Source organism: Vicugna pacos, chromosome 16 (assembly GCF_048564905.1).
Source record: "Vicugna pacos chromosome 16, VicPac4, whole genome shotgun sequence".
NCBI classification, from domain to species: domain Eukaryota; kingdom Metazoa; phylum Chordata; class Mammalia; order Artiodactyla; family Camelidae; genus Vicugna; species Vicugna pacos.
The window spans coordinates 50,263,479-50,286,166 of NC_133002.1; the positions used below are offsets into that span (position 1 = coordinate 50,263,479).

Sequence of the window (22,688 nt, forward strand, 5' to 3'; positions counted from 1 at the left end):
CAGCAGAGCTGCTAATTGGCTCTGGGTGAGAGGTGGTGGAGTACCAGCCTTTGAGGATAGCTGCTACTTGGCTGCAGACTGGTCTTCTGGGCTCACCACCCACAGACTCATCACTGCTGCAGTGTCATTTTTAAATACAAATGTCTGCAGTATGGATGGAATAATAAAAATCAATAAAAAGGACAGGGAAGCTTTACTTTTCTCCTCCCTTTCTTTGTCAGGTGAAGGCACATCGAATAAAAACTGCAGTGCTCTTTGAATTGTTTATGAAGCCAATAAAGGAACCAGACAGACTCTGAGTCCAGACTGCAAGGACTTCCTGGACCCATCAATGAGATCATATGTGGTTCAGAGGCTTAAAACCACATGGTCTCCTGAAACAGCCCCTGAGCACCAGGCTCCCTGCCTGACTGGTTCCCGGGATTCACCAGATGAGGGCTAGTCGGGGGCATGAAGTATGCAGGAGCTGGGGGCAGGGCCTCTGTACTTAAGAGTTTTATCACAGGCAGGTTTTATAGCCTCTTGTATCAGTAAATGTTTAAAAAAATTTCCATACCTGCCCTCAAGAATTGCATCATCATATCCTCTATAAAAATGAACTACATAGCATCAGAAAGTAACTCCAATCAGCTGACAAATCCCCCAAATCAAGCTATTTTCAAAAAGTGACTCTCCACTCATCCTAGAAATCGGCCCACAGAACTGTTTTATGAAGAAACCAAGGCCCATCTCCTGCAACACTTTAAAGCCATGAATCTGGAAGCAGAGTGGAAATCCAGAACACACCACCATCCCCATTCCTCCCATGCTCTCCTTAGTATCCACTTTCCATCCTTCGCTCCCTCTGAATTCAGGAGGGCAGTGCTGTAAGGGCCTGGTGAGAGGAGGGCAGACTTGCTGCTTGTTTCTAAACAACAAATACCAAGTTTCAAATCCTGTCAGAGATGGACCATCTTGGCTTTTCCACTGCTGTGGGAAAAGGAAAAACTTTCCATAAGCTGTACTTTTTAGTAATTATTTTTCATCTCTTTAAAAGATCACTCTGATCAAATTATGGCTAAACTTTTTTTTTTCCAAAAAAAACAGCAAGTATCAGGGATTTCTTTTAAAAAGCAACTTTACAGTGAGATCACAGGGTCAATACTAACTTATTGCCTAAATTTTCTGATAAAATCTCATTCATCCACCTATCCCTCCATCCATCTACCTATCCATTCATCCAACAATCACTTAGCACGTGCCTGATATATGCAAGGTGCTGAGGATACAATGATGAACAAGACGGACATGGTCTGTGTGTTCATGAAGCTTCTGGTGAACTGGGGGAGACACAATAAACATACAAATACGGCTCTGACAAGTACTATGAGAGTAAGGCAGAGGAGGCTGGCTGTGCCTCCAGAATATGGGCACCCCGTTCCACATGTAGCACTGTTGCTGAGAAGAAGTTACCCAGCCAAGTCCTAGGTTTCCAGGGCCTCTGACATTTTGGAGGGTCTGTGGGACAAGCTCACCCCAGTGGAATGTGAATGGAAACAATGTGTGTCATTTCTGGCTTGAAGCATTTAAGGAGGTCCACTTTCTCTTTGCTTTCTCTTTCCCTTTTTGCCAGCTAGATACAAAGAACTCTAATGACTTGGGGCAGGGGTCAGCACACTGGTCTTGAGGCCTCTTTCTGTAAAGTTTTACTGGAACACAGCCACACTCATTCATTTATGTAATGTGCTATGGCCACTTTTCTGCTATAATGAAGAGCTGAGTGGGTTGCAACAGAAACTGTATGACCCACAAGCCTAAAATATTTCCTACCTGGCCTTTAAGAAAAAGTTTGCTGAGCCACAAGATGGAAGGAACTTGGGTTCCTAATCAATATGTGGAGGAGGCCAGCCACCCACCTATCACCAGGAACACCCAAGCTGGAAACAAACTTCTACTTGGTTACAGCTAGTGTTATCCAACCTCATTCAGAAACTTCCTCATACAGAAAGTAAAGCACAATGTCCAGGGAAAAAATATAACATAAAGTTAGACTCCACTATATTTTCCTTTTCTTATCACAACATTATGTCCTAAATTTAATGTCAATACTTCTAAATGTTTTAAAGTGTCATCTTTTTAAAATGGTTCCCCAGAGTACAATCTCTTTCTCAGTAAAATTAATTGAAACCAAAGAACATTTGCATTTAAATTCTTAGGCTTGCAACTTACAATTTACCCTTCTAGTTCATAGTAGTGTACCCTTTTAAAATAGAGAATGTATTCAGCCAGGTATCTAAAAACAGCCCTGTACACCAAACAAAAGACCTCAGGCTAAAATGTACAATGTGCTTGAATTACACATGTCAGTCCCTGACAGCACTGAAGTACCTGTTCTCTACAAGGAAAATTCAAATACATTTATTCCAGGCACCGAGAGCAAAACACTTGCCTTGAAAAAAAAAAAAAACAGTCAGCCCTGCTTGGCTCCCTTACTCACTAGCTGTGTGACCGTGGACAGGTAACTTACCCACTCTGCGCCTCCATGTCCTTTTGTGCACATGCCCTAACTGAAAGAGGTTGTGATGAGGATTAAATGAGATAATTAACCCTATAGCCAGCCCTCTGCAGGTGTTCAGCATTGCAGTGCTGCCTTTACTGTTTCAACGATCAGATCAAAGCAAACACTTTATGCATCCTCTGTGCAGCTAGTAAATTCTTGACTAATTAGTAGACTAGTTAGTAAATTGGACTCAGCCCTAAAGATTGACTGGATTAAAATTAAAATCTTCCCAAGACAATTAAGAGCTCAAACCAGTTTAAACTGAACACCACAGTCAGTCATGAGGCCTGGCGTTAATACAAGTACCATAACTCTTTGCTCAAGTTAGCACTAACTTACAGGGCATGTAATTCAGTAGTCACAGCATCACCCTATCAAAGAAGCTTAGCAATGATACATAATGAGTCACTTTTGCTCTCCTTCTTACATTCATGCTAAGCTTAAGTGTGTCACATTCTCAAGTCTCAGCACCAGCTTCTCTTAAAAAAGAAGCAGTCTCATAACATATTGCCATGTGAAGGAAAAAAGAAAGAGGCTGAACTGTGAAATACAGGCAAACCTCATTTTATTGTGCTTTGCATTACTGAGCGTCACCCTATTGCATTTTTTACAAACTGAAAATTTGTGGCAACCCTGTATTGTCAGATGAGGGATAGCATTTTTTAGCAATAAGGTATTTATAAATTAAGATATGTACATTTTTTAGACATAATGCTGCTGCACACTTAATAGACTACAGAATAGTGTAAACACAACTGGGAAACCAAAAATTTGTTTGGCTCCTTTATTGCAATATTTCGCTTTATTGTGGTGGTCTGAAACTGAACCCACAATATATCTGAGATATGCCTGTATACAATCCCATTAAATCAGAACAAAAAGAGTGCGTGAGTGTGAATGTGTGTGATATATATATGCTCATACATGTAAAAATGTAGGAAAAAACAAGGATATATATGTTATAATGTATGTATGTATATATTAACTATATATGATATAGTTAATATAATAAATATATATAATATATGTGTGTGTGTATATATATATATAAACTGTAATTCCCTCCCTCTAGTGTGATAAAGACTAATTTTTGTCTTTGGGTTTCCTGTGTTTTTTTAAACACTGACTGTGTATTTCTTTTGAATAAGGGAAAAATGTTATAAAATTAAAAACCAAAAAACAAACAGTATTTTGGACTTTGAGAGTTCTTTCCCTTGTTTTGCTGTGCAATGAGGAGAGATCACAGTGCCATTTTCTGAGTATTCTTAAACAAAGAGAGGGAAAAATCTATTACAGAGAAACCAAACAAGCTTTGAATTATCAAAAGACTATCAAAAAAACAGAAAATAACAAGTATTAGAGAGGATGTGGAGAAACTGGAACCCTTGTGCATTGCTGGTGGGAATGTAAAACAGCACAGCCACTGTAGACAACAGTGCAGTGGTTCCTCAAAATATTAAAACTAAAATTATCAGATGATCCAGCAGTTCCACTTCTGGGTATATACCCAAAAGTACTGAAAGCAGGGTTTCAAAGAAATATTTGTACATCCACGTTCATAGCAGCATAGAAAAAATGTGGAAACAACCCAAGTGTCCAGTGACAGAAGACTAGATAAGCAAAATGTGGTATATACAATGGAATATTATTCAGCCTTAAAAAGGAAGGAAATTTTGTGACATGCTACAACATGGAATAATCCTGTGGACATTATTCTAAGTGAAATAAGCCAGTCACAAAAAGATAAATACTGTGTAATTCCAGTTATATGATATGGAGTATTCAACATAAAAAAATCCCAGAAAATAATAGTGTTTGCCAGGGGCTGGGCAGAGGGGAGAATAGGGAGTTACTCTTTAACAGAGTTTCAGTTTTACAAGATGAAAAGAGATATGGGGATGGATGGTGGTGATAGTTGTACAACATTGTAAATGAATATTAAATACAATGCCACAGAACTGTTTACTTTAAAATGGCTAAGATGGTAACTTTTGTTAGGGGTATTTTACCAAAATTTAAAAATACATATACAAAAAAGAAAGAGTGTATTTGTGAATGACTTATGAACCATAAAAGCTACAGCTGTACTTTTATATCCTGTATGTTATGAAACAACCATACATTTTTTAAATATGCTGAAATAAATTCAAATGGCAGTTCTAGTATTTTCTTTCTTTACTCTGATGGATTGCCTGGGGCCCCTGAGAGGCCCAGCTCCTGAGACCTGATGTGCATGGAAAGGTAAGGCCTCCTCCCCAAGCCCAGGCCTCACTGTGCACAGGGGAAAGAGGGATGTGAGCAGCAATCTGCCTTCGCCGCCGCCGCCCCTTCTCCTGCATTCCAGGGGTACTTAACCTTTCCCCAGGGTCTCAAGAACATTTAATCCTAACAGACTCAACTATAACAAATCCCCAGCAAGCAGCAAATCCCCGGCAAATTTAGAGAGAGATGGAAAAGGAAACTGGATGTAAATGTTAGTCTCTCGAGCCATGAAGATCCTTGAAAAACTACGTGGTCAACTGGCAAAACCTGAACTAGAATGACGCTCACTGGACAAGTCTCTTGGGTGCCTGGAAGAATGAATAGATCCCAAAGTCTTAAAAACACTGCTTGTGCAAAAACCTGTGACAATTAACTAAAAGAATGAAGTTGGACCTAAAATAAGGCCGGATGCCAGCCGGCTGCTGCGGAGAGGCTTACCTTTAGTATCTCGGGTTCTTTGATATCCAGAGACCTTGGGTTCCAGTGTTGCAGATTTTTATGTAATCTGTGATATTTATGAGCACTTGGTGGTGTAAAAAACCAAATCGTGCAAACTGCAGTCATGAATCCAAGGCCAATGCCCAGAAAGAGTCCGCTCACGTAATGCGGGAGGGGGAGGATGAGGTACGCATAGACGCACATTACAAAGAAGCCCAGCGTCTTCACCGGTAAGTCCGCGTGCTGCACGGCTGAGTCCACCTCGTGGTCGCTGTCCAGAGCCGCGCCATCATCCGCCAGCGCCTCCGGCTTGAGAGGGATTTCCGGGAGCTTATCCACTTTACTCTCCCCCTCCGTTTCCAAGTCAAAGTCCTCGGTGTACAGTTCACAAAACTCTTCATCCTCTTTGCTCACTAAGGCAGACAGAGAGCACTTCTCAAGAACCAGAGAGCCAGTCTTCAGGCCTAAATCCTTCAGGCTGCTCCCCTGGGAACTCTTCGGCTCCGCCTCTCTCGCGGGCTCCTCGGCGGCCTGCGGGCGGTCAGTCCCTGGGGCGGGGGCGCTGGGGCCGCTCCCCTCCCCCTCGCCCTCGGAGTCGCACTCCTCCTCCTTGATGCTGTAGTTGTTATTGCTTTCCAGGTGGCCGTTCAGGCTGGACAGATTGGAGAGTTCTGAAGCACTTGAAGATAAGGCTTTGGGCCTATGGCTGCCGCTTTCTTCCCCCATAATTTTACTAAAAAGCTGAAAAGGCTCATATATGACTTCTGAAAGGCGTCGTTTAGTGTCTTCGATTTTAGCCTCCATTTCGGGCACTTTGAAAAAGGAGCGCGTGTCAGAAGGCGAAGTCAGTGGGGAAGAGGGTGCAGTTTTAGAATCTCCACCTGTGTTGCGTGGCTGCGTGAACTGCTTGAACAGGTGTAAATTCAGCTTGGAGTCGGGTGGTTTGTAGGACACGGCGTCTGACTCCTGCCTGGAGGTGTCAGTGGACAGAGACTTGACTAATGTCTTCATCAAGTGCCTGTGCCGTGGGGGGTGTGGGGATTCTTTTGGCTCCACCTCGGTCGACAGGGACTTCACAAGGCTCATGAAAGGTTTTGCACTGGAAAGGGTGGAGGATGAGGCACTGGATGAGAGGACAGGAGACTTGGAAGGTGAGGACAGCGGGGAGGAAGAACTGGTTTTCTGCTCAGAAAGGGATGACACGCTGGGAGAGCTGGCTAAGGGCCCTGACGAAGACGACCCTGGGGACAGAGCCAATGGCACTGTACTTAATACCTGCACTGCCAGAGGACGGGGCTCCAGCAGCTTTACAGTGTTCTCGGAGACGGGCAAAATGGCAGGGGACACAGACAGCCCGTCTGCCAGGATGAGCTGGGTGCCAGGGCCAGCGGGGTCATGGCCACCCTGGGTTTCAAGATAGAGGTCTTCCTTGGCTTCGAGCCCCGTTACAATGCTTTGGTCGTCCAGCCCCTCTTCAAAGTACTCCCTGAACTCCTCCTCCTCTTCCTCCTCCTCCTCCCCGGATGCTGAGAAGTGAATGGCGATAGTGTCTCGGGACACGGATCTCTGCACGTGCACTCTGGGGGCTGATGGTTTTGGCATGTCAATGGTTTTTTCGGCATGGCGACCATTCAGACTTGTCATCGCCAGCTTCACAAGGGCTCAGGCTCTGTGAAAACAGCGAGAAAACCAGAAGTCAGAAAGCGGTTTCTCCACAGGAGATGCTGTCACGTGCAGACAGGAGCACAGAGGAAGCTCACTTCTAAATGGTGATTATGCTTTTACTTGGCAGATGGCCACTGTTTTTCACTTGAACAGGTTTAATGGTTTAATTCTCATTAGATAAATTCCAGTTAGGCATTCTCTTTCATGAGCAAACTACACACCAGTTTTATAAACGCCATACAATCTGTCTTACTTCACAACATCTAAGCAATTGTTTCCTCCCTCTTAACTGGCTCATTTCTATCGGTAATTCTGTATTGCAAGGCTTGAAAGACCTGCACAATAGCTGTTACCAGCATTACTTCAGAAGTCCAACAGGATAAAATGTAGCATCCTGGGGATTTTGAGGCTCTTGGAACAAAAACTTCACCAGTGGTTCTCTAGCTATAAAAAGCTAACCCTGGAGGGTTACTGCTTCCAATGCAATTTTCACAGCAATCCTAACAATTATTTGGCTTGCATCTCCCACCAACACTTATACATCTTGCCACAGCAAATAAGTAGCACAGTATCCAAGGAAATCTGTAAACTAATTGCTGTGACCTGTTGGCTTCTTTATTTCCCAAATGGTAGGTACCATAAGGCCAGAGTACTTAGGCAGCCTTGAAGACATGGCCATGTTCTGAGGCTTCAAGGTAAAGTAAACTTACATTTTAAACTGCACCCAAGATTCAAAGGGCTGGGAAATGAAGTATCAACGCTGTAACCTACCACCAACTGAGAACTCTGCTAAGAGCTATGGGGAGAGATATGGAGGCTATACTTTCTGCACTTCTGGAGTTAGTAGCTGGAGAGACAACAGACACCTGAAAAGCTGGGCAGCAAAACAAAAGCAGCCAAACCCACCTTGTGACACCCAGTATATTACACCTCTCCCCGTTCACTTAGGGCCCATTTACTGGGAATCAGGCATCATGACAGGTCCTACAAGATGGAAATTAACACTACAATCTGGAAAGAGACTCTGTCACAGGAGCTAAAACAAACTTCAGGTGTTCTGAGGAGGGTGAGACCAGCGTTGGGGGCAGAACACCCACTGATCCTTTTAACTGATGGGTAGGCTGTGGCATGATGGGCATGATTAGAAAGAAGGGACAAAGGCATGAAGCTGAGCGTGGGCTCGATGTGTCCTGACACGCGGGTCTGTTCTCCTCGTCCAGGACGGAGGGTGGGTGTTGGGAGCAGGGGGGACACCACCAGTACGAGAGAGTCATCATGGGAGAGAGGAAGGAATGGCCTTGGGACCAGGAAATAGAGCTTCTGGTCTTGCTCCTTTTCCAGCTGGCTCTGTGGGACCTTGAACAAGCCAAGACCTCTCTGGGTCTCAGAATCTTCATCTGTTTATTAAGGGACCAAGAGTCCTTTTCAAATCTAAAACCCTGTATGTTTACAGATGACAGTACACAACCCAACATAATATGCTGACACAGGTAATCCACCATAGAAAATTAACATTATGTTGCTTGCTTGTTTCTTTAATTTGAAGAACTCCTATATTTAAGTCTTCCACCAAATATCCACATTCAAAATGCTAGTAACTGCTACTACCAGCAAGAAAGAAGGTAAAACTTCCTGTGTGTTGGGGGGCGGGGACAGGGGAGGAAACCTGTGTGTTGGGGGGCGGGGACAGGGGAGGAAACCTGTGTGTTGGGGGAGGGCAGGAAAAAACTATTTCCTAGAAACAGGAAGTAACCCAACGATGACAAGAATTACAGTTCAAGGACCCAGCCATGACAAGGACACATCTGAAAAGACATGTTTTCACTATCAACACTTGAGAAAAATTACTTTCATTAAAACTTTTCAATTGAGTCTTGCCCAAGCTCATTCATGACCCTCAGCTCTCCTTCCCCCATGGGATCCAAGAAAAGGGAATGTTCTCTATCGACCAGACAAAGCAATTTAAATCCAGGAGCTGGCGGCAAGCTAGAAAGACACAGCCACGTGTTCAGGACAATGCCTTCCTGTTATCTCAAAGCCAACAGGTTTGTAGGCTTAGAAAGAAAAGAAACACCAAGCGCAACACACGTTTTTCATTTAACTGTCACCTAGTTTTATAAGGGTAATTTTGAAAGAAAATTATAGAGGTAATTTAAAAAGAAAGTTTGGTACTTGATAATTCTCAGACGGCTGAAAAATAAGCTTTATTTAAACTGCTTTAATAACATAAAGGATGATCTGAAAGGCTCTGCTGTTCTGAGGCTGCTTTAGTGGTAGTGGTGACTGCAAGTGAAGGCGACTGTGGGCACAGGTGCAAACACAGAGAGCATGATTTGGGGTGAACGGTGTGAGCCAGTCCTCTGGGGAGTAAGGTAAGAGTGGGAAGGCTCTTCTGTAGCTGAGGGTGGGATGGGTTGGGAATCCGCAGGCAAAGTCAGGCCCAGTCCAGGGCAAAGGGGTGAAAAGAGCAGAGCATCCAGGATCCTGTGGTCTCAGCAGTCAGAGCCCCAGGGAGCAGTGAGCTGGCAGCTGCCTAGGAAGGGGCGTCAGGGGCATAACTGCCCAATCCTTCAATGCATAGTCGAGTATTTTGACTTGCTGGTTAAAGGGACCTCTGCTGATCTCTGACTAAACCATCTCAAGGTCTGTGTCAGCCAAGAGGGCCGGAGCTGGGCCCCATGGAGAGATAGGGGCCAGCTGGCCAGCCGGCGGGGGCAGGCTGGCTCCTCACTGATAATGCCTTTCTCCAGGGCTTGGGCAGTGGCTTCAAAGGTTTAGAGTACACTCCCCCAAATCCACACTGACCAAACCCGGGCTCCATTTCACTAGGTTTTTTGTTTTGTTTTGTTTTTCACTAAAACATGCCATGTGAGGCTGGTGCAGCACTACCACTTTTAAATACAAGAAAATCTTAGGGCCCTGTTCACTCATCTGCAAACGAGAGGATTAGACTAGATAAACGACTGCTTCTAAGACCCAATCTGCTGGATAATGAGTGTCCTGGAACCAGAGTCCATGGTTTGGGTTCTAAACAAGCCATCAAGTGGCCACTCCCTCCTCCTCCTCGGTGGGGGGCACGGTGGGGACTCCAACCCCTTCCTCACTGTCCTCCCAATGGCTGGCTGCCGGGGCCAGCAAAATCTACCCTCCCACAGTCACAGCCTTGCAGGACACCCAAGGTCAAGAGAAAAAGCATATGACTATTGTCCAAAAACTTTCCATGGTTTGTCCAAGGTCACAGGACTGAAGGAGGAGGGGGCGGGGAGACAGTTAGACGTGGGCTTTTGACACTCATGGCCTGATGCCTTCCCCACCACAGCAATCTGCCTCCTCAAGCATGTCACACATGGTCGTTTTATTACTGCTCCACCTGGACATGGTACCTGCCCTCTGTGCTCCTGCATAGATCTCTCTCAGGAACTAAATAAAGGCTCATTTCTCAACAATCAGCATGTGACCAGCTGCATTGGGACATAAAAATTCATTATCCATCTGACAGTCTAGCATCATGAAAAAGTAACTAGCCTCCTGCCCCCTAGACTCAATTATTATCTCAACTCAATTATAACCAGGCTCAAAAAAAAAAAAAAAAAAAGAAGAGACAACCTTATCTCAAGCCCTCAGGAACTGAAGTGTCAAAAAAGGACATTTCCTTCCCAAAAGGTCTCCTTCCAAAGCCACCAGCAGATCACAAGACCTTGGTGTTTAACACTGATTTTGAGTCTCATGAGGGAAGGACCCATAGCTCACATCGTCAATTAGGACGACTTCCCGCCAGGGATGTGTTTAAACAAAAGTCTGATTTGGTCATGATCAAAATGATGCTAAAGATGAACCATGTGTTCATGGGATGGGAGTGGCAGAGGCAACAACGACAAACTAAGGCCAGAGGTCTGGTGTCTGGAGAAACAGCCTCCATTATCAGGTTCACCGTTCTGCTGAAAATAACTAACAATGAAAACACTGTTTGTTAAAAAAATCTGAAAAGCACTGAGGCTTCATCAACTACGTAAGGAATAAGCAGGCCAAAAGGAAGGAAGAGCCCCAGAGGGATGAGCTCTACAGAAGCTACTCTTGCCCTCAAAACATTTGGTGATTTTGGCAAACTGGAACCTTCATTTTATTGATCTCTTGAGCAGAAATCAAAGTTCAGGGCTGGCTTAGGTGGACCCCAAATGGAGACCCTTCCACAACGAGCTGAGACCTCAAACGGCCACAGGTAACAGGTGAGCCAGAAATAAACCAGCCCTTAGATTTGAGAGCTTTGGGGACACTGTGCTAAGTGAGATAAGCCAGTCACAGAAAGACAAATACTGTATGATTCTACTTATATGATCTATCTAAAGATAGTAAAGATCTATCAGAAAGTAGAACGGCAGTTACCAGGGGCTGGGTGGGAGCAGGAAATAGGGAGTTGTTTTTTAATGGATATAGAGTTTTGTATGATGAAAAAGGTCTGGAGAATGGTTTCATAAATGTGAATATACTGAACACTACTCAACTGTACACGTAAAAACAGTTAAGATGGTAAATTTTGTTATGTATACTTTACCATAATTAAAATATTAAAATAGTTTTTAAAATTTCACCATTCAAAACTTTACAATACTTTGAACTAGTTATCATGCCAACTAAAACAATTCTATTCAAAAAGCTCACACTGTTCTTCAGTGTTTACACACCATGTGGTTATGTTCTATGGTAATAAATGCAAATGTATTCATTAATGCTCCCTTACTTTTTGGGGGGAAAAAAGGCTATTTAGAGTCAAACACTCTCCAAAACTTAGCCTTAGTCACGTATGTTTCCAAGAAGGACTTCTCAGACTGTTCTGCTGATGGGTCTTAAAGTCTTGGCTGCACCTCTCCATTAAAGTTACTAAGCCTTATAAAGACGTTCATAGTTCTCACTAAGACTGAGAAGGCCAGCATTAATGCAGGATTCTATTCTATCTGGTCTAAAAACAAGGAACAAACCAACGGCTTTCATCTAACCTGAACTCATAAAAAACAAAAGCCTCAACAGGAAGCCAGTAGCCAACTGCCCTGCCTATCAACCACGAATCTATCAACCTCAGTGGATGAAAGTCAGAATACCAAACATCCATGAAATTTATTTTATTTCTGGTCACTTACAAAGGTTATTATCATTAATTAATTAGGTCATGAAAAACCAATCAACAATAAATCAGACTGTGCAATGAAAAATGAAGAGCTATTTCAAGACTCAATGTTGGCGTTTATTAACTCAGATATAATAACCTCTCTGAATCTGATGGATTGGTTTTTGGGGAGACTTGGGGGCTAATTTTCTAATAATAACTGCCCTTCCTACATTTAGCTGTATTTGAAACAACTCAATCCCAAGGTCCTACAGAGCTGTAAAAAGAGACAGTAGTTCCTCCCAGGCTACTCACTTATCACCAACTCATCTGCATGGTCCTCCTACATCAGAACAAACAGTAATGTGGCTATTATTATTATTATTATTATCAGCATTATTAATTTCTAACTCACATGCTAGATAAGAGGAAATGCTGGAGGAAGGAAAACGAGAAGGAGGAAAGCAAGCAACTTTGACTAAAAATTAAACTCGTCTCCAGATACAGAAAGCACGGTAATAACAGCATCTGAAGAGGCAAGCCTGGTTTGGAACATGCCTCATTTCTCAGGAGCATCCCTAATCCTTGAAGATCATTGTTAAAATTATTTGTCTTTGTAAAATTTGGCCCGGTAGATATTTGCTGTCTCTGAACAAGCTCGCACTTGGACATATGATGTATGAGTACCATCTGCTAGCATGGATTGTCAGTCAATAGCTTTAATTCAAAAACATCTCTTGGTGGAAGAAGAGTCAAGCTGCACTGTATAGCAGAGGATGTCTTAATACCTCTTATCTGTGCAGTTTCTAATAGGATTTGGTTTTCTAAAAAGTAGAGAAGGGCCTTAAGATTCATTTTTCCACCTTGATGCTGCCAACAGTGAAACTGGTCAAAACCAACCATAGTAAGAAGGTCTGATTTAGCCTTAAAATCTCAAGTACATCTTAACAGCCATCCCTGGATTCATTTAAACTCAATGAAGCAGCTGAGAACTGCCGGCAGCTATTCTAATCTGTTAATACTCCACCTCACAAACAAAAATCAATATTGACATTGCAGATAATGAACTAGCACCAGCCTTAGATTCACTTAAAATGGGAAGTACTCCACTTCCAGCACAGGCAGTCCTCCCGAGGCACTTAGACCTCGATTGTTAGAAACTCAGAACTCCTTTCCAGCTAGATAAGAGGTTTCCAGACCGCACTCCCCCAAGTCTCTTCCCACCCAGCAGCACAACACAACAGAAGGTTTATGCCACTAGTAAACAACAGATTCACCCCCTTCAGCCATGCATGGGCCTTTACCTGATAGGAGGAAGGCCCACCTGGGAAGAGGGCCACATCCCTGAAGGAAGAAGGTCTTCCAGAGTATCAACACGATCAGAATTTTGCTTTATAGATTGTTAGATGGTTCTAATAATGAAATCCAAATTCAGTTCACACTAACTCGTTCAAAACCAGGTCATGCCTTCAGCACAACCACATGAGGCCTATGGAGGTTTGCCATCCACTGGGGAAAACTCAAGGAGACAACAGATGGATGTTGTATAATGACACCTATATGAAAGTTAAAACAAACAAACAAAAACCAACCCTAAAGCAAAAACAAACAAACAAACAAACAAAACACCTCAGGACAGGTATGCCTAAATCAGATGGTAATAATCAGAGCACAGGAGTCTGGGATTTTTCTTTTTTATAAGCAGAAAAGTCATGTATGTGACTTAGGAGGAACAAGTATGAACAAAATAATATAGCAGATATGAAACATCAGCACATGGAAAGGCACTGAGGTGGAAACAAGTCAAACAAGAGAGTCACTAGGCAGGTAAGCTACAGCTGAGGGGCTGTGCTGGGGGGCACGGAGGCAGATTTGTATCTGAGTTTAGAGGCAGAGGATCAATTTTTCAAAACCTTTAAATGCTACATGATTCGATTTATATTTAAATTTCAGGAAACAGAACTACTGTAGGTGTAAACATTTTTGTTCAGGAGAGAATGCCTGGAACGTAGGAGACCGTGGTGCTGAAAATCCTGAAGGTTGAGAGGGGGCCATGGTCACAAAATAGCTCGTTTCGAAAGCTATGCTCGTGGGGTCAAATGTTAACAATGGGTGAATTTTAGAAAGAGTAAATGGCGTTCCTTATTCAGTTTTTATTTTTGCAACCACTTTAAAGTTTGAAATTATTTCCGAATTTAACAACAGCAACAATAAATGCAGGCTCCTAGCCACTGTCTGGCTGTGGGTCTGCTGTCATATATTGCCCTCCCCCTGCCTCCCGCAGTCAGAATCACCAAGCTCAGTTACAGGTCGTAACAGGAGAAGTTTTACTATTCCTTGAATTTTTAAAACTTTATTTTAGAATAATTATAGACTTTCAGGAAGTTGCGTAAGAGGGGTCCTGGATACATTTCACCAATCTTTTCCTTAAATTTTAAAGCCAAACTTTAAAGTCAAATTCCAAGTGGCTAAGCAGTCAGGTTTTAACCACAGACCACTAATTCACCCAGTAGGAAAAACGTATTCCAACCGGCAGAGTGAAACTTCCCCTTAAAAGGACTTTCTAATAGTCTTGCATAAGGTCTTTAACCGTCAACCTTAGGAAGACATCATTAATAGACACTTCCCAAGTACATGAACCAAGAGTTCAAATGGCCAACAAACAAACAAAAAAAGCGCAACTTACTAAAAACGACAAAGAATCGGAAAACAAATCAATGAGAGTTTTGGTTATCAAATTCCATCATTAAAATATAACATGTGATGCTGTCAAGGGCACGAAGAGACAAACCCACTGTTGCACTAAGAGTTGGAACATCATTAGCAAAAACTTGTGAAACCAATTTTGCAGGAACTATTAAGCACCTCAATAATGTCCATACCCATGCACACACCAGGCAAAAGGGGCCAAGGGGCGTTAACACTAGCTTTCTCCATATAATAGGCGTATCAGTAATATTTATTTTCTACTTTTAGGTGTTTCCAAATATTTTTGTAATCTAGGGGGAAATATATACAATGTATGTCAATTTTCAAAATAAAATCATTATCCTCAGACTATCAAATCCCAACAGCCATCCCGCACACCTCACCCCTGAGGAAACTAAGGCACAGAAAGATTCATTTTTATAAATGAGTCACACCATATGTATGTATGCATGTAATCTGTTTTTATACTCAAGATAACACAGTGAAGTAATCTAGCATCTGGGTATCAGCAAGGCCTTTGGCTTCAGTTCCTCTAACTTGGAAGGAGTCTAACCTTCAGGCAAATTATTTACCCTAACCAAGCCTTCATTTCTCCACCTGTAAAATGCCAATGGGAAAAGACCGGTTCAGAAGATTAAAGGAAACAATTTATGTAAAAGCACTGTGCATGGTCCCTGGTATATAGAGCAAGTATATTTCCTAAATGTTAACAATTCTTATAAGTATTTCGTCAAGTCAATAAAGATTCTTTCCCACATGACTTTAAATAGCTACATAAAATGAATATTCCACATTGTACCTATTTCAGCTTCAAATTTTTTGCTATTACAAACAATGCTGTAATATATTACGATGCTATACATAACCTTTGACTGCCTCTCTGATTATTTCCTTAGTAAATATTTTTAGAAGTGAAATTACAGGATTGAACAGCATATATAAATGTTCTTTAAAAAAAAAACCCACAATTTCAATATCGTTGTAAAAACTTCAAAAACACATTTATGCAGAGGAAAAGTGAAAATCTCTCCCAGTCTCCCCAAAATCAATTGTTTAGAATGTACCTTTTCTGTCCTTCTGTACGCATTTATAGATATACACAAATACACAAAGTTTTGTTTTTGGTCTTAAATGAGATCACACTATACATATCGCTATGCAGTCTGCTTTTCACTTATTGTTTCTTGGACCCCTTCCTATGCCAATACAAATAAATCTATAGGTACACACATATTTTTTCTACACAGTATAGACATACCATCATCCACTTAATCATTCCTTTACTGATAGAAATTTGAGTTTTTTTCCATTTTTCACCATCAGGAACAATGCTGCCTTGAAAAGCTTTCTATATACCTCTTGTGCACAGAGCAAGTCTCCTGAAAGGGTGCCTTCCCAGAAGTGGAACTGTGGGGTCAAAGGAGGTGCGTATCTAAAACTTTGAAATCACCTTGCTAACTTGTCCAATTTACCAACTATACTCCTACCAACAGTGTGTAATGTATCCACATTGAACGCTTGTCAAGACCGACCATTACTTTTAATGATTGCCTATCTGATGGATGGGGAAAAGGCATGTCCAATGCTTTGATAATCATTTCATGTTTTTCCCCCATCTGTTTCTCTTATTCTGTTAACTGGCCATTGGTATTTCTTGCCCAAAGGCTTTTTTTAAATTCACCTTCTGTATCAAGAATAATTAACACTCTCTCTACCGTATATGCTGCAAATATTTTTCCCCATCTCTGACTGTCTTTTCATTTTATGGGTTTTTTTTAAACTTACAAAGTTTTATACTTTGAGGTGATGAATCAATCTTTTTCTTTATAGTTTCTGGGTTTTTGTCTCCAGAGGAAGCCTTCCTCATTCCAACAGCATAAAAGCATTACTCTCTGAAATCGTTTTAGAAAATGTTGACAATAATGTATGCAACACATGTTCTCTGTTTCCTGTATAAGAATCAAACTTTAAGCTTTGGAAAACCTGACTGATGTAGACAATCACTTCTCTGGATTTTCTAGCTGTAAGTGGTAAAGCAGCTGACATTCCCCCTCCAAGTCAGTATTAGTAAGCTAGAAAACCTAGTTTACATATCTGAACCCATTCACATCCACTCACTGTTCAGCTTCACCATGTGACAAAAGTATTTTGGATTAATTCTTCATAAACTGAAAAAACTCTTTGAGAACTTAAAGAACAAGAAATTAGCCTTTCTTTTTCAGTCAGAAACAATAATTTTCACACATGCATCAGTAGACTTAACCTTGATACAGGGCAGTAAAATCTGTTTGTGTATACTTATATCAGAACTTTATTTACACATAAGGAATCTGAGGCCCAAAGAAGACAACTTTTTAAAAATCAGGTGTGAGATGTGTGTGCATGCCTGTGTGTGTGCATGTGTATGTGTGTGCGTGCGTGTGTATGTGTGTGTGTGTAGGGGAGAACAGCGGGAGTGAGAAAAAGGAAGTGATGGGGAGGGGGTAGGAGGAGGTTAGTTAGAGAGGGTAGCACGAAGGAGTTTTCCAGGGTCCATGTGTGCGCTGGTCCTTGGAGACCTGACAAGCTGACTGCAGAGCCCCAGGATGGAGAGTACATTCCAAGTGAAGGACAGGACATGAGTAAGGGGAAGGAGGTGAGAAACCCAAGGCCATGTTCAGGCCTGCAAGAAGGCCAGGAGATCCTGGGTTCCTGGCAGAGGTCCTGGATGGCCAGCTGGCCAAATTATGGCCCCTGTGTAGAGAACTACTTGCCCACAGGCCTCCTGAGATTTTCCCCATCCCACTCCACCACCACTGAGGACTGTGACAGGGAAAGACTTTGGGAACAGCCCAGTGATGTCACCTGGTCCCAAAGTTCCACCTAAGTGTGAGATTTTTATAATTGTTCAGTTCGTAGTAGAATCAGTCACTGAGAATACAAACCAAATGAAGCCATGAGGTAGCAGGCAAGCAGGAGCTCCGAGGGGGACCAAGACCTTCAAATAACAGTGACGGAGCTCGCCCACTTCACCTCCCTGAGCCTTGGGTTCTTCCACTGTAAACCGAGAGAAGGGCCCTCCTTCACTGTCTTCAAGGAATTTTCCAGAAAGCTCTAAATTCTGTAAGTCTATGAGTCTGTAATTTAATTTTCATAGAACAGAACCTGCTTAGCTACTTTTCTACTTTGCACCAGAGAAATTATTGGAAACTGCTCAAGTCAAGCAAAGAAACTAGAGTACGCTTAAACTGACTAATGTGTCTAAGGCAATTCAGTAAAAATAGTTTTCTAATAATACTGTAACAGTACATCTCACATTAACAAACACTTTCAGACTTTCCAGACTTGTATTGCCTACCCCAGCTGTAGAAACATCCCTTACTTCCGGTTACGGGTGGAGAGTTTGCTGAATCTGCTAAGAATAAGATGCAGATAATCAGCACTTGCCTATGGCAACAGATGACACTCTTTTTTTTTTTTAACCATTTAAAAATTTATTTATGTGTTTATTTTATAATACCGTAATTTTTAAATTGAAGTACAGTTGATGTACAATATTATGTTACAGGTATACAATACAGTAATTCATAATTTTAAAGGTTATATTCTATTTATAGTTATTATAAGATATTGGCTATTTTCCCATGTTGTACAATACATCCTTGTAGCTTATTTTATACCTCTTAATCCTCTACCTCCATCTTGCCCCTCCCTCTTCCCTCTCTCCACTGTAACCACTAGTTTCTTCTCTACATCTGTGAGTCTGTTTCTTTTCTGTTATATTCACTAGTTTGTTGTATTTTTTTAGATTCCACATGTAAGTGGTATCTTACAATAAATATGTCTTTCTCTGTCTGACTTATTTCATAATGCCCTTAGCATAATGCCCTCCAAGTCCATCCATGCTGTACACCAGAAACTAATACAACATTTTAAATCAACAGCATTTCAATTAAAACAAATTAAAGCAAACAAACAACTCATTTAAAATGTGGGCAGAACTGAATAGACATTTTTCCAAAAGAGGAAATGCAGATGGCCAACAGGAACATGAAAAGTTGTTCAACATCACTAACATCAGGGAAATACAAATCAAAATCACAATGAGATCGTCTAACAGCCTGTCAGAATGGCCATCATCAAAAAGAAAACAAACAACAAATGCTGGCAAGGATGTGGAGAAACGCGAACCCTTGTACACTGCTGGTGGGAATGCAAATTGGTACAGCCACTATGGAAAACAATATGGAGGTTTCTCAAAACCCCCAAAATAGAACCACCACATGGCCCAGCAACTTCATTCCTGGGCATATATTCGAGAAATACAAAAACATTAATTCAGAATGATACATACACCCCACTATTAACAGCAACATTATTTATAATTGCCAAGATATATAAGTATACTAACTGTACATGAATAGATGAATGGATAAAGAAAATGTAGCATATATGTGTAATGGAATATAACTCACCCATAAAAAAGAAGGATATTTTGCCATTTGCGGCCCTTCATTTTTTTTTCACTTCAAAAATCAGAATTTTATAACTAGCATAAACATTTCCATGACATCAAAAACAACTAAATACCTAGAAATAAACTTAACCAAGGAGGTTACCTATTCTCTGAAAAATGTAAAACACTGATGAAGGAAACTGAAGATGATACAAAGAAATGGAAAGATATCTTGTGCTCTTGGACTGGAGGAATCAACATTATCAAAATGGCCGTACTACCCAAAGCAATCTACAGATCCAATGCAACCCCTGTCAAAATACTCACAACATCTTTCACAGAACTAGAACAGTTCCAAAATGTGTATGGAACCATAAAAGACCCCAAATTGCCAAAGCAATCTTTTGTAGGTCTTTTTTTCTCTTTCTTCCTTTTGTTCTCTTTTCTTACGGTTTGATGACTAGAGAAGTTCCTTTAACATTTGTTGTAAAGCTGGTTTGGTCGTACTGAATTCTTTTTGCTTTTCTTTTATCTGTGAAGCTTTTGATTTCTCCATCAAATCTGAACAAAAGCCTTGCTGGATACAATATTATTCGCTGTAAGTTTTTCCCTTCCATCACTTTAAAAATGTCATGCCACTCCTTCTGGCCTGTAGAGTTTCTGCTGAAAAATCAGCTGATAACCTCATGGGAGTTCCCTGGTATGTTATTTGTTGCTTTTCTCTTGCTAATTTTAATATTTTCTCCTTATCCTTAGTTTTTGTCAATTTGATGACTATGTGCCTTGGTGTGTTCCTCTTTGGGTTGATGCCTGTGGAACTCTCTGCATTTCCTGGTCTTGAGTGACTGTTTCCTTTCCCAAGCTGGTAAGTTTTCGGTTATTATCTCTTAAAATTTTTTCTCAGGTTCTTTCTCTCTCTCTTCTCTTTCTGGGACCCCTATAATGTGAATATTAGTGTGCTTCATGTTGTCCCAGAGTTCTCTTAAACTATCCTCATTTCTTTTCATTCTTTTTTCTGTTCTGCAGTAGTGATTTCCACTAATCTGTCTTCTAGCTCACTGATCTAGCTCATTTAGTCTATTCTTGGTTCCTTCTAGTGTGTTACTCATTTCTGTGATATTATTCAACTCTGTTTGGGTATTCTTTATATTTTCCAACTCTCTGCTAAAAACTTCACTCTGTGCATCTATACTCCTCTTCAGTTCTCTGAACATCTTTGCCATCATTACTTTAAAGTCTCAGATAAACTACCTATGTCCTCATCACTTATTTCTTCTGGGATTTTATCTTGTGCCTTGGCCTGGAAGATATTCTTCTGCCACCTCATACAGTCTATCCTTCTATTTGTATTTTTTAGGTAGGTTAGTTACATTTCTCGACCTTGGAGAAGTGGCCTCTGTGGGAGATGTCCTATGTGTCTCAGCAGTACACTCCTCTCTTCTCACCCAAGGGTCAGGGTCCAGCCAGTCCCAGTGTAGAGCCTGGCCGGTGTCTGTGGATTGCTTCCACAGGTTTTGGGATTGTTGTTTTCTTATTTCTGGTATCTGTCTCCTGGTGGAGGAGGCTGGATTAGAGGCTTATGCTGGTTTCCTGGTAGGAGGAGCTGGAGCTTGGTCCTGGACCTCTGATGGACAGGGCCATGTCTAGAGGCATCTGTGGCTCAGGAAGTCTGCTAACGGGTTCCCACCCAGTATGCTGTTTGGCCTGAGGCTTCCCAGCTCTTAAGCCTACAGGCTGTTGGGTGGGGCTAGGTCATGGTACTAATGATCCAATCAAGATGTCAGCCTCCAGGAAAGTTCATGTAGATGAACACTCCCCGAATGTCCACCACTAGATTTTATATCCCCTGGGTGAGCTGCAGCCATCCCTTTCCTCCCCAGAAGATCGTCCAAAACCAGCAGGCAGGTCTGGCCCAGGTTCCCATGAAATCACTGCCTCTGCCCTTAGACCTGGCACACATGACATTCTGTGTATGCTTCCCAAGAGAATGAAGTCTCTGTTTCCCCCTGTCCCATGGGGCTCCTGGAGTTAAGCCCCACTGGCCTTCAAAACCAGATGTCCTGGGGTCTCTTCCTTCCAATGCCAGGCTGGAGAGCCTGACGTGGGACTTAAAACTCTCACTCTTGTGGGAGGGCCTCTGTGACTTAATTATTCTTCAGCTTGTGGGTCACCCACCTTGGGGGTATGGGGCCCAATTATATGGTGAGTATCCTCCTCCTATCGTCCCGCTGTGGTTCCCTCTTCATGTTTCCACTTGAAGATCTTCTTTGCTAGGCTCCAGTCTTTTTTTCTCCTATGGTTGTTTAGCAATCAGTTGTGGTTTTGTTGTAGTCATGAGGAGAGGGGAGCTTGTGATCCTACTACTCTGCCATCTTGACCAGAAAATCTGACCCTCTGTCTTTCTCAAGCATCCCTTATCCCTTCCCGACCCATTGCCAAACTGGACAAGAGGTAAGTCCTGCCCAGGCTGCCTCTGCTCTGGCTGTGATAAGGACAGAACTCCCATCACTCTACCCCAACGCTTCCTTCATTCGTACTCTGCACAAACAACATTCCAAGCACAACCTCTTGGCTTCACCTTCTCATGGATTCAAGCTACACCACCTCCACATTCCCACCACCCTCACTTCTACAGTACCCTGCAGAGCCCTCCAGGGACACAACTCCCTGCCCTCTCACAAAAAACGATCCTCCTCCTACTCTGCCTTTTTTTTTTTTTTTAATGGAGAGGAGATCAAGGTAAGAGAAGGGCTGGCCACATTTTCAACACCAAACCATCATCTGTATTTTCAGACAAAAGCACCATCTGTGTTACTCCCTCTAAGTCATTAGCACTGCTATTGACTGCCTTCAAGACATCCCCATCCCCAGGCCTGAGTCTCTCTTACTGCCAGGGCTCTCCATCCCAGCCAGGGAGGGACAGGGGCAGAGGGTTGGGTGGCGATTGCTGCAGACCCCAGCCAGGAGGTGGCTGTAGGATGCAGGCCTGGTTCAGGCCCTTGCTGTTTCCAGGAAATTCCTGAATTAGCTCACTGATTTCCTAGTCAGATCCCCTACTGGTGTGATTCCAGAACTTGTCTCCCTCCGTTCTCACTCTAAGCAGATGGCGTTGCCCCTAATTCACCAGGAGGGTGGTAGGAGTTGCTATTTTGTCTCCCATATCCATCTATATATACTAATCACTATTCCCATTCTTTGGCTAGAAATTATTCTATCCATTCCTCTCTACTCTTCACCCAAACACAGACTCTGTCCGGGTCCAAACAGGTCTCATTCTAAACCCAGCAGACCCGTCTCATTCCTGCCCACTCCAATTGACCCTACTAACTCCCTCTCATCCACTAAGGGACCACTGGTCTTCTAACCTCCGAGGTCCCCACCACAAAGATTCTTCTGATAGTCTCCTCTTCTTTATCTTCCATGCCTCATTAGTTCTCCAAGTACTGCTGAGTTCTTCTTTTATCCCCTCACACCTCAGCATTCTTTCTGACTTCACCCCTTGCCCCAGTCTCCAGCCCACGTGGCATTCTACTGTCAGA

General features: G+C 42.3%; 1 protein-coding gene across 3 annotated transcripts in view; it reads right to left on the bottom strand.

The window, feature by feature from the left end:
- Positions 1 to 22,688, bottom strand: part of TEX2 (testis expressed 2) — a 98,059-nt gene that overhangs the window by 47,224 nt on the left and 28,147 nt on the right. For all 3 annotated transcript variants that reach the window (XM_072939419.1, XM_072939420.1, XM_072939421.1), the window contains exon 2: positions 5,240 to 6,908. In XM_072939419.1, coding sequence (XP_072795520.1) covers positions 5,240 to 6,883 — 1,644 coding nt within the window. In that variant the 5' untranslated portion in view covers positions 6,884 to 6,908. The remainder of the gene's footprint in view (positions 1 to 5,239; positions 6,909 to 22,688) is intronic.